The sequence below is a fragment of the Nannospalax galili genome, unplaced genomic scaffold (assembly GCF_000622305.1).
Source record: "Nannospalax galili isolate Female #2095 unplaced genomic scaffold, S.galili_v1.0 scaffold45, whole genome shotgun sequence".
NCBI classification, from domain to species: domain Eukaryota; kingdom Metazoa; phylum Chordata; class Mammalia; order Rodentia; family Spalacidae; genus Nannospalax; species Nannospalax galili.
In genome coordinates this window covers 6,683,413-6,696,018 of record NW_008355775.1, presented here as the reverse complement: position 1 = coordinate 6,696,018, position 12,606 = coordinate 6,683,413, and the positions used below count along the sequence as shown (strand labels likewise).

Below are 12,606 nucleotides of genomic sequence, written 5' to 3'. Positions count from 1 at the left end.
AATTCCATATACCTTCCTTTTTTCCTTAATGATAGTTTTGTGAAAAAAACTTTCATCTTACATTTAACCTTTATCATAACAGGGAACACTTAGAAAATTATAGCATTTGGGGGCTGGAGAGATGGTTCAGCGATTAAGAGTACTGACTGCTCTTGCAGAGGATGGCCCAGTTCGATTCCCAGCACCTACATGGTGGCTAACTATGGTCTGTAACTCCATTTCCAGGGTATCCATTGCCCTCTTCTGATCTCTGTGGGCAATGCATGACATGAGTGCACTTACATACATGCAGTATAAGCAAGTATAAGCAGTATAAGCAAGTATAAGCAAGCCCCTCAGTTCAACACCTTAACCCACTCTGGACCCTTCCTTGCTCTGAGTACATCACCATGCAGCCCACAATGGAAACAGATTTGCTGTATCGGGAGTTCAAGGAGAACATCAAGATCATCAATTCCTTAGGCACAATGATGAATAGCTGTAATCGCAGCAAGAGGCTAAGGCAGGAGGATTGTGAATTCAGAACAGCCTAGGCTACATAGTGAGGAGACCTTGTCTCAGACAAACAAACAGATCACTGCCTCTAAAGCAAGATGGCACTGAAGCCAGGCACAGATGACTGTGGCTGTGTAACCTTTGGCAAATTAATAACTTCTCTATGTTTCAGTTCTCACATCTGCAAGATGGGGTAACAGTCTTGAGAGAATGAGTTATGGTGAGGATCAGTTGAACTAATCATGTAAAGCACTTAAAATTGTTCTGTACATAGTATGTGCCCCCCAAAATGCTAAATTGATAACTATACTTAATTAAAAACAAAGCAAAACAACTCTCAGTAGAACAACTTCAAGAACAGCAAGATTACTGTCTTGCTTGTCCCTCGGCCTGTCTCCTCAGCGCAGCACAGCTACTTTACAGTAAAACTCACTAAATGTTAAGCCCTGCAATTAAATTGTTGGTTCTTTGAAAAATTCACTCACTTGAAAGAGAGACTAAAACAAAGACATAAACATATTGAAAACAACAAAGAAAAACTTAAAAAAGAGACGTTGGGAATATAGAAAACCAAAAATATGCATATATGCATATAAATGTACCTATAATCAAGTATGTACACATATGTTAAAGCACAGGCTTTGGAAGAACAATTTTCTATATCTATAAAGTAAAACACAAAACTTCACACAATAAAGGAATTGTCAGGAAAGAAGAATTCTTAGTAATTAAAAAAAAATCTGGTGATTGAAACAAATCAATTTAAAGATAAATTCAACACAAAGTTTAGAAAATGCTGATGAATGTTCCAAACAGTAAAAGAAATACAAAGAAAACAGGAGAAAAAAAAATTTAAGAATATTAGAAAATTATCTAGAGGCTGGAGAGATGGCTCAGTGGTTAAGGGCACTGGTTGCTCTTGCAGAGGACCTGGGTTTGATTCCCAGCACTCATATGGTGGCTAACTACGGTCTGTAACTCCATTTCCAGTTTATCAATTGCCCTCTTTTGATCTCTGTGGGCACTGCATGATATGAATGCACTCACATACATGTAGGCAATACACTCATACACATAAAATAAAAATAATAAATAAATTTTTTAAATAAAATTGATCTAGTACCAAATAACAAGAATTCTATAAAGAAAGAGGTAGGGTAGAAGGCTACACAATTCCAAAATCAATAGTTCAAGAAAATTTTCCACCAGAAAAGGTCCTGCATTTTCATATAGAAAATATTTCCTGAGTCAGTTTTCCTTACTGATGTGATGCTTGGTAGGTTGACCAGAACATTTGGGAAACACAGATTAGATGAGATAAGCCATTTAAAAAATACTAATATAGGACATGTTGGGGATGGGTAGTAAGTCAGGGGGAGGGGGGAAAGGAATCTGAATATGACCAAAATACACTGTATACAATTCTCAAATCAATAAAAAATTTTAGAAGTGTTTCATGAATACTCAAGACAATAATTAAATGTTAATATATAATATAATTAATGTATAATAAATTAATACAAACTGTTCCTAATGGGGGCAGATCACACACACACACACGCACACAAACACACACATATGTGCTTTTTCTAATGGGGAGGGGAGATCATATATATATGTACATTTTATATAAATATAAACTTTCTAATGGGATGGGGAGGCATATATATACATATATATATGATTAGCAATCAAAAAGGTATTTCCCTAATGAAAATGATTTTCAAAAGTCCTCTCCAAGTGCTGAAATTTTTGAATTTTCTTTATGCCTTTTCTGTTTTATTTTTTTTCTGTAATGAACAGGTATGACTTTTACTGTAAGAAAACATTTTTAATACAAAAAAAAAAAAAATCTATGCTTGGGGACTCTAGCCAAAGTTGAACTGGCTCCTTCTCCTATCTGTCTTCTAATGTTTCTATCTCTGCACTGCTAACAAAGACCCTCAGTTGGGGGCAGTGGTAGTCATAGATGGCTGCTGGGCTGCAGAGAATGGAAAACCACTCAGGATCCTACCCTGTGGATGTGTGACGGTCACTAATTTACTTGGTGAGCACTGGTCTTCAGTATATGGGAAGGTACATTCCCATATATTTTGAAATACAGATGGAGGAAAGGCATGTAATTCTGTCTCCTTAATCACATCTGTCCACTGTGGTTGTGTCTCCATTGTTGCAATTTGCATTTATTTTAATAAGGAAGCACTAACTGTTCCAATTTGTCTTCATTCTACTCACTGAATGCCATGTCCTAGGCTTTGCCAAAGAGGCGTTTCCTACTGGCTGACTTACCTGTGGAGAAGATGAACACCGTGTTGTTCCAGAGCCCATGGCTTTTTAAGGCTGCAGTGACATTTCCCACTGCTTCATCCATACTGGACACCATCCCCGCATAGATATGTCTGTGCTTATCTTTGATAAAGTCATATGGCTTCAGGTATTCCTCAGGGACCTGAAGCGGATCATGGACAGACTGGAGAGCAAGGTAGAGGAATAGAGGCTGGAAAGAGAGCATGAAAGCTTTAAATATAGAACAATGAGACAGTTGAGATTTATCACCTCATATAAATAACATCAAGGCAACCTACAAGAGTACACTAAAAATATCTACAAATCATATCTGTGATAAAGAACTCCTATCCTGTATTTATAAACAACTCAATAATAAAAGACAACCAAACTAAATACAAAGAATTTGAATATTTCTCCAAAAAAGATATACAAATGTCCATAACCACATGATGAGTTCCCTCATTAGTCATCCAGAACCACAGTGAGATATTTCTGCATATCCATAGAGTGCTTACAATTTATTTATTTATTTAACATTTTATTTATTATTTTTATTTTATGTGTATGAGTGTATTATCTTCGCTGTGTCGTGCAATGCCCGTGGAGGTCAGAAGAGAGCATCAGATTCCCCTGGAACTGGAGTTATAGATGGTTGTTAGCCCCTATGTGGGTGCTTGGATTCAAACTCAGGTCCTCTGCAAGAACAGCCAGTATTCTTAACCACTGAGCCATCTCACCAGCCCTGATGCTTACAGTTTTTAAAAGGGAAAACTAGCAATAATGCTGACGAGGATATGGAAAAATTAGAATCCTCTCTTGTATATAAATGATATACAGAGGACACTGAAAAATCAGTTTGAAGTTTTTGAAACTGCTAAACACAGCTACCATAATGTGACTCCGAATTTCCATTCCCAGAGAAAAATGAAAGCATACATGCATGTAAAATGCCTACAAAATGTCATTGTATTAGTCATAATACCAAAAAAGTAGAAAAACCCAAATGTGCACAAATTGATGAATGGATAAATGAAATGCAGAGCATGTTTGGCAGTATGATATGCCAACAAAATAAGTGGGGTGCTACAACATAGACAGGCTTTGAAAATATGTGAAAAGAGTCAACCTCAAGGACCACAGCTGTGTAAATGCACTGATATGAATATACAGAATAGACAGCCCTATGGAGGCAGAAAGTAGGTTATGGTTGTCTGGGGCTATAGGGAATTCTGGAAGGGGGATGATGAGTGACTACTAAAAAGGTACAAATTTCTCTCAAGGGTGATAAGATGTTTTAAAATTAGATTGAGGTCATAAATGGACATGTCTTCAATTTCTTGATGAACTATATACTTAGAGTGAATTTTGTGCTATATAAATGTCTCAATAAATATATTTAAAAAAACAAAAGACTTAAAAAAAAGACAAAGATCTAGAATGGCAAAGAAGGCTCTGAGACAAACAAATAATATCAACAATAGCACCATTATTAAATGTTTTTACGTAGTAGGTACTCTGATAGTAATTTAGCTACTTTCTCTCATTTAATACTCAAACCATCCTATGTTAAATCTATTTTACAGATGAGTTATCTGAGGCTTGTAAGGTTATATGATTTGCCCAAGTCCATACTAATTAATGAGTGGTTTCTTACTGGCAACCTCCCCACTACAAGGTGGGTATGTACCAGTGGATACTTTCGCTGAAAACAAAGAGGAGTTTACATATTTATATATTTTTTTGAGAAAACACTGTGCTTTGTTAGTCTTTGATGTAGAACCAAATAAATATAAGGCTAACTTAATTCCCAGAAACCAAGAAGTATGATCTGTAGATCCTGTCTTTTCTCTTATGCTAATTTGTAGTGTTCAGCATCTGTGGTATTCCAACCCAGCCTTTCTGTTCACTAAGCCTCTCTGCCGGCATTCCCTGTACTATCCTCGGCAGAATTTCCCAGTGAGTTAAACCCTCAAAGAGACAATGGTTTCAACCCAAGAACATGCACACAATTCTATTAGAGTATTGGAGGCACTTAAATCATAAAGTTACGGGAGAAGGCTAAAAACAGAGGAGAGGCTCTCATTTCATTCTTCACTGTCAATAAATTATTCCAAATGATACATATACCCCTTTGCCAGTCTGTTATAAACTCTGTATCTGTATGGAGTGCCCATACTGATACCCCAAATAGACCCGAAAGCTTATTTGGAGTTCAGATATTTGGAAACACATTTTTCCTCAAATTAAATGTTTAAAACATTGTTAAATATCAATGTAACTACTTTGAAACCGTTTTTGGTTGGTTGTTTGTTTTGAGATGGGGTCTCTCACTGTGTAGTCATGGCAGGCCTGGAACTCACCATGTATACCAGGCTGGCCTAGAACTCACAGATACCTATCTCTGCCTCCCCAGGGCTGGCATTAAAGGTGTGCACTTAGTCCTTAAAAACTTTTCTTTAATTAAAAAACTTTAAAAAAATTTTATGTGTATGAATATCTTGCCTTCATATACATACTATATGTAAGTGTAGCTATGTTGTGCAATACCCACAAAGGTGAGAGGAGGGCATCAGATCCCCTAGAATTAGAGTTACAGATGGTTGTTAGTCATCATGTGGGTGCTGAGAACTGAACCCAGGTCCTCTGCAAGAGCAGCCAGTTCTCTTAACTGCTGAGTCACCTCTCCAGCTTCTTAAAACCTTTTAAACTAAGGACACAGATGAGAGAATAAAACAGCACATAGTCTATGTTTCATTGTATACATTTTCCATGAAAAAACATTCCAAATTCCCACTCCTAGAGTCCATACCAAAATTGACACTATTTAGCTCTGCCTCCACTCTTCCTCAGCACACACAATTTATACTCCATCCATCCAGGTCATAGTGTCTCTCCTGTGTCCCTCTGGGTCATGTTGAGGAAGGCCATGAAGGAACCTTCTGGCAGGATACCGGTAGTACACCACACTCTGGTAGTGTATGTAGCTCTGCCGCAGGAGTCCTTCTGATTAAGTCTTCAGCACTAGACCCTGAGCCAATTTCAGCTATCGACACAGGTTTAGAAGGGGACAGGACTAAAACTTGGACACTTACAATAGTTTTCAGCCCACCTAAAGCATTAAAAATCACAAAAGTTGCATGAAAATTATTTAAACTCTGTTCTTAAGCTGGGCACAATGTCTTATACCTGTAATTCCAGCACTTGGAAGGCTAAGGCAAGAAAATTGCCACGCATTTGGAGGGAAGCTTGGGCTATATGGTGAGTTCCAGGCTAGCCTGGACTACAGTATGAGACACTGCCTTTAAATTAATTTTAATTCAAAAATCAGAATTTCTAATCATTCCATGTCCATACTCCATCTGGTAACAAAATGGTAGAATCTGAGAAATGAGAGCCCTACCCCCAAGAGCCATCCAGTTTTCAAGCAGCCCAGCCCTTATCTATAAGAGCCACAGAAGATACTTCTGTAAGAAAAGACAGGTCCACAAGAGAAAGACATAAGCAACTTATTTAAAGTTCTATATGGCTCAGGAGCCTTCAGAATGAAAACCCAAAGACAGAGACATCTGTCCACTCTCATGCTTAGAATTAGTGAAGCAAGGACAGCAGTGTAAAACTCTGGCTAGACAAAACGGAAAACAGACTAAGTGAGGAAACCAGAGAAGCCTGTCTACTAGGATTCTTCTCAGTTCCTCTGATGTAGCATCTCTTCCCAGAAAGTCTGAGTCAGGCTGCCCTAGAATGAGCATTGTGTAATTTACTATCAGACAAGGTAGGCCAGATCAGTTCTTTATGGGTAAGCCATACAGAAACACAGGGAACATTAGAACAACGTTTTTAAGTTTTCTGGCTGCCTTCGGGGAAGGAGCTCTGATTTCTATGACCTTCCTTGGAGAAGAGGATTTCTATTCCACTGGCCTGTCTTAGGGGAGAAAGCAGGACTTCAGATACACCTCACTTCTGGGGCTCTTACACTTGTCCTTCTATTCAAAGTACTCAGCATACCACAGTAGAGTACTTAGGGGTCACTATTTTCTGAGTCCTGTGATCTTGGTTGGTTTCTCAGTAGAGGGTGGAGTGCAGCAGGAAGAGAGGAATGAGAGAGGGAGGATGGAGAAGACATGCTCATCAGGTGAAGGAGGAAGGCACACTGTTCAGGAAGACTAACTGCTTAAGTTAAAGGTATCTGAAAAATAGTAGGTACAAGACCACTTTGCCCCTCATGCTGTTTCTCCAAAGTGGAAGATGGAATTCCAGTGTGAAAGTTGCTGTCTCTATACTAGAAAGAAAAGCCACATCTTTATCCTCAAGGACAAGAAGTCTAGATGGAGAGAATTCCATACAAATCTAGTTAAAATAACCCTTATCTCTTAAGCCTCCCACATCATTTAATCACATTTTCAGTTCACTATTCTGTGTCTAAGTCAGCACACACCTAACTGACTAATACCTTCATTTCTTTATGTAAAACTTGGACTATGCTTTCTCCATAATCTGTCTCATGTCATTTAAGTCTCAAAACAGCCAGAACCCTGAGAGGACAGAAGCAAGTTTCTCTACTAATACCCAAGTTATGTGTAGGACAATGGCATCCCATGTTGTGAAGGAGAAGAGGGAGAGAGGGCAGGTTATGTCCAGCCAGCATCTGATTCCTAAAGATGATAGTAGACAGGGTGGTAGGGAGAGTTCTTAGAATCCTGCCAGGGAACAGGTGATTCTGGGGGCTAGAGAGATGGCTCAATGGTCAAAAGTGCTTGCTGCTCTTTCAGAGGACTGGAGTCTGGAATTTGGACCCTAGCACCCAGTTGGGCAGCTCACACTCACTGTAACTCTAGCCCCAGAGTAGCTGAAGCCCTCTTTTGACCTCCTAGGCACCCACATTCATATACATGCACAGACACACAGACACAGACACAGACACACACAGACACACACACACACACACACACACATACACACACACACACAAATTTAAAAAATTAAAAACAAATCTAAAAAAGAAAAGATGATTCTGGAACCAGTATTAAAGGAACTTACAAATAGTGTGGAGCTTAATTCTATTTTGTTAAGTACAGGAAAAAAAGTAATTTGAAAATCTTTCCCATCGTTATTCCTCAGTGGGTAAGGATAAAATTATTGCTCCCGAAGGATGACCAATATAAACAACAGCAGTCCCCACTGTGTAATAGTCTGACTAACATTGACTCAGATCTAAGGATGTGGTTGAGAAGAGGAAGTAAAACCACTCTGATGGTGAGACCAGCTTATCAGGGGACTATCACAGGCCATGCAAAAGCCTCTCATGTGTGCTGACCAGTTCATAACTTAAAAGATAGATAATGTATTCTTTGAACAAAGAAAAGGTTATATTTTTTCACATCTGCCATAAAGTGCAGTTCAGGGCAATTTTCTGAGTGGATGGACAGCCCCACATATCTGTACAGCTCTGGGTCACCAGGAGGAGACACAGTGATGTGTACTACAGCCCATTTCATGAGGTTAGGACCAATGCAACACATTTTATATGCTCCTATCAATACTATTAAAAATAAGCTTTCAGTACTTAGAAGGTAAGCTTCATTCATGAACAATTCACTCTCCAACATTACTAAGAGGACACACTGCTATACTATTTTAAAATTGGAGAAAAAGAACAGTAGTTTTAGCACTACATGGTAGCCCAGTAGAAAGAACAATTATCTCTGGTTGGGAGGTTCTCCAACAACCATCGGAATCCTGCCTGCAGACACCTGTCCCCAAGCCCTCCAGGTGAGGTGCTGAGTTTCCCCACACCTGCCAGTCAGAACCTCAGTTCATTCCCAGACCAAGCAGCCCCCATCCTGAGATAGGCTCCTTATCCCTCTAGGTCTGTGGACCTGAGGTTCAGTCCTCTCATGCCTTTTGGCCCATTCTCATTTCACTGACAGTATGATTCATACACGAGTCCTACCCCCATGTCAATTTCCACTGATCCCTAGGTTTATTCTGGAGCCTGATATGTTCTTGATATTTTCTTAGTTCCAGGCGCCTGTTCTGGCTAATTTGGCCATAGCTGCTACATTTACCCTGGCCCTAACTGAAATCATTTAAAGGATCTTAAGACTACAAAATGGAATACTAGTTGTATTCCATAAAGCACAGGCACAATCACCAGAGGTATCCACACACATATATTTTTTAAATTTTTGTTGAATTTTTGTGTATTTAAGACAGAAAATCATCTTTATACCCCCTTCCCCTTTGGCACCCTCCCATAGCACCTGACTGGAGCTCATACATTCTGTCATTTGTGTTAGGCCTATCATGTAAAGTTAGTATCTCCAGATGTCCCTCAGTGCAAGTTCATCCACTGAGGTCTAGTTAGCCCATATGGAGTCCCTCCCTTTAAGAAGATCAGTTCCTCCTCACCCAGAAGTAATCAGCTGTCAATAATACTTCAACTAAGATTGGGGCCTACTGTTCATTTCCACAGTCTGTGCTGGGTTTTGTTTTTTTTAAAAAACGTTGCTGGGTCTTGTGCATGCTGACACAAGGTTTGTGTAGGTTTGTATGAGAAGGGTCACAGGCACCTGTAGGACTATATCCGTATGGTCATGCACCTCTTCCCCAGCTCTTACAATCTTTCTGCCTCCTCTTCCACAATGGTCCCTGAGCCCTGGGTGGTTGGATTTTAATATAGGAGTCCTGTCCAATGACCCACACTCAGCAGACTCTTTATTTTCTGCATTTTGGCCATTTGTGACCTTTTGGGTTCCTGGCCCTCTGTTGCATGAAGAAGCTTCACTGATGAGAGTTGAAAGATACATTGGTGTTCTCTGCATCCCTTGTTCTATGTTCTGTGAGCCTTAGGTGTAGAGGTTGCATCCTAGATGTGCCACTTAGACTTGGGCAATTCACAGACAATCTCTGTGTGTGACTAGTTATAGAACTCTATAATTATCTCTGTCTCTTAAAAAAGAAGCTTCTCTGATGGGTAGTGACTGGGATATTTGTCTGTAAATTTAAGGATCCATATTTTATACATAGCAAGCAATTACATTTGTCTAGGGATGTGACAGCCTTGGAGTTTTCTCTAAGATCTATGATCTCTCCAGCTATGTGTATTTGGCTAGGTTTATGGTACCACACATGAGTTTCCTCCCACTGAGTGGACTTTAAATTCAATTAGGTAGTTGGTGATTAACCCCAAGATAAAAGTGCCACTTACTGCACCAATGTTGTTTGCTGTGCTGGTCATTGATGTGGTTTTTAGGTCTTGGAAGCTGGGACTGGACCATCAGCTGATGTTCTTCCTTACCAGCTTACATAGTGCTCTCCAAAGTTATGAGAGCTAGCATTCAGGGGAGGTGGCTTCCAGGTCAGTTCCAGCTCCAGTGCTCCAAATCCTGTGTCCAAAGTATGTCCTGTCTTCAGCAATAGGGTCCTACCATCAAGTTCTGGGAGGCAATCAAGGGCTATTGCAATCCACACAGTCATAGTTAAGATGCTAATGGCTCTTTTCCCTTTCTTATTACACCTCAGGGCTCCCAAGATCCATTTTCTGAATATCCTCACCATGATAAGAAATCTTACATCAGCAAGGAAGAAGTCTTCTATTTCTTTATATGTTTTCCGAATTGAAATGATAAATAGAAAAATGCAAATAAGTTTTGAAAATATTGTAATATCTTTGACATACAAATTATGACATTTCTTCCCAACTGTGCCAGGGAAAAGTAAGATTCTTCCAATACAAATTACATTTTCCTAGGCAGTTTATAGTAAATTAGATATGGAGGTTATTTTTATTATTCTGCTAAGTACTGTGGGGCAATTTTAACATGCAGTTATATTATAGCTATACTACTGTCACTCTTAGTGTTACTACTATTGAGAGTCAACCTGAATTGAGAGGAAAGGACATCCCTTCCTGACACATGTGAAGTCATGGTTAGCAGTGTCTCCGAGTCTAGCATCAGCAACTCAACTGTGACACAAAGCTCCATAGCTTCTCTCCCTCAAATGCTCCTTAAAAACAGGCACAATTTTTAGTTGGCTTGTGGACACTACATGTATATTCTTTTAATGACTTCCACCTTAGAACAAGTTGCTGATGTCACAATCTGTAAATGGCATCTGAGAGTCTAGCACAATATTGATGAAACACTGGGACAGATGGTGAGAAGTACAGCTCCTGAACGGGTGAGCTGCATCGCTGTGCTGAGAACTGAAACTGAACATCTGCAGGAGCTGCCTTATGAAAACTGTTGGGTAACTACTCCACTGTTACTATTTCCTTCACTTATGTCTGAGCTTGGGGACACTGGGAAAGATGAATACTGCTTCAGAGCCCTTGAGACTCTGTCAGGAAACGTCCATCTCTCATCTGGCAATTGCTGCAATGCTACCTACGAGCAGCAACCATGTCAACAACACCTCTTCCATAGCGTGAGAGCTCATGGGGCCTACTATTGTCTTTAGTTCCGGTGCCTTCCCCACCACCGCAGTTTAGCCAGCCCACCCACAAAGAACTATTTCAGCCCAGCTGCTTCCTCTTATCCGCTTAATGTAATGAGGGCACTGTGAGAAAATACTGTTTGGTAATAGGAATGCATTTTTATTGTAGGCAGATTATCATTGCTGCATAATTAAGGCACTGTTGGAGTGTGAGCCCAGAACAGGTAGTTGGCATCTGCTTGTCTCCATGTTTGAGAGATCCTTGAATGACACACCACAGACTGTTCCTAATTGCACAGGCTATCAATAGTGGCAGCGTGGAAGAATCACTGAGGAGGTGGGGGTGCTAAGGAAATGTCAATAAGTGGGTCCCAACTAAGAACAATAACTCACAGTATTTGGCATCGGTGCTTCTTACAAGTTTTTCAGATGATTCTAACAAGTTGTCAAGACTAGAACCTTGAGTTGAAGCTGAACAGGGTTCGAAAGCTTTGCATTTGACTTCTAAGTTAGAAGTGAACTATGAAAGCTGGTTGTGCTGGATAGCTTTAGTGTCAACTTGACACATTTGGGTTGAGGGAGCCTCAGTTGGGGAATTGCCTCCACTGGACCAGTCTGTGGCCATGTCTGTGGGGCATCTTCTTGATTATTGAGTCTGTGGGAGGGCACAGCCTACTGTGGGTGGTGTCACCCCTGGGCAGGTGGGCCTGTATGGTATAAGAAAGCAGGCTGAGGATGGGCCAGGGGAGCAAGCCACTAAGCAGCATTCCTCCATGGCCTGTGCTCCAGCTCCTGCCTCCAGGTTTCTGCCCTGAGTTCCTACCTTGGGCTCCCTGAGGAACTGTGACTTGGGAGTTGTAAGCCAAATAACTCTCCCCCTCCCCCCACCAGGTTGGTAGTGGTCAGAGTGTTTTGTCACAGCAATGGAGAAACAAACTAGGACACTGGTTAAGATTCTAAGCTCTGGATTTCAGGGAATATGAACTTGCATTCTGATTGTGACTTTCAGTGGCCCTGTGACCTTGAACAAGCTACATCATTTCTCTAAGTTGATTTGTTTAAATAGCCTTAGAGAGGGAACTGACACTGATTCTAACAACTCCAACAGCTATCAAAATACCTGAAAGCAAATTCTGAATCCATCACCGTAGAGTTCAGCCTTGGAAGACAAAAGAAAAATGAGGAGGAACCCAACAGAGAGATGCTTTTGGAAGGCCTTGTCAAGAAATTCCAATGGACTCTCGCATGAAAAGCCCTTGTCAAGAAATTCCAATGGACTCATATGAACATTTGAAAATTGCCAGGGCTGGAGAGATGGCTCAGTAGTTAAGAACACTGGTTGTAGACCCGGGTTCGAATCCCAGCACCCTCATGGCAGCTAACAAG

General features: G+C 40.3%; 1 protein-coding gene across 2 annotated transcripts in view; it reads right to left on the bottom strand.

The window, feature by feature from the left end:
• Arsb (arylsulfatase B) overlaps nucleotides 1-12,606 on the bottom strand; it is a 245,499-nt gene that overhangs the window by 204,869 nt on the left and 28,024 nt on the right. For both annotated transcript variants that reach the window (XM_029556225.1, XM_008853336.3), the window contains exon 4: nucleotides 2,785-2,992. In XM_029556225.1, coding sequence (XP_029412085.1) covers nucleotides 2,785-2,992 — 208 coding nt within the window. The remainder of the gene's footprint in view (nucleotides 1-2,784; nucleotides 2,993-12,606) is intronic.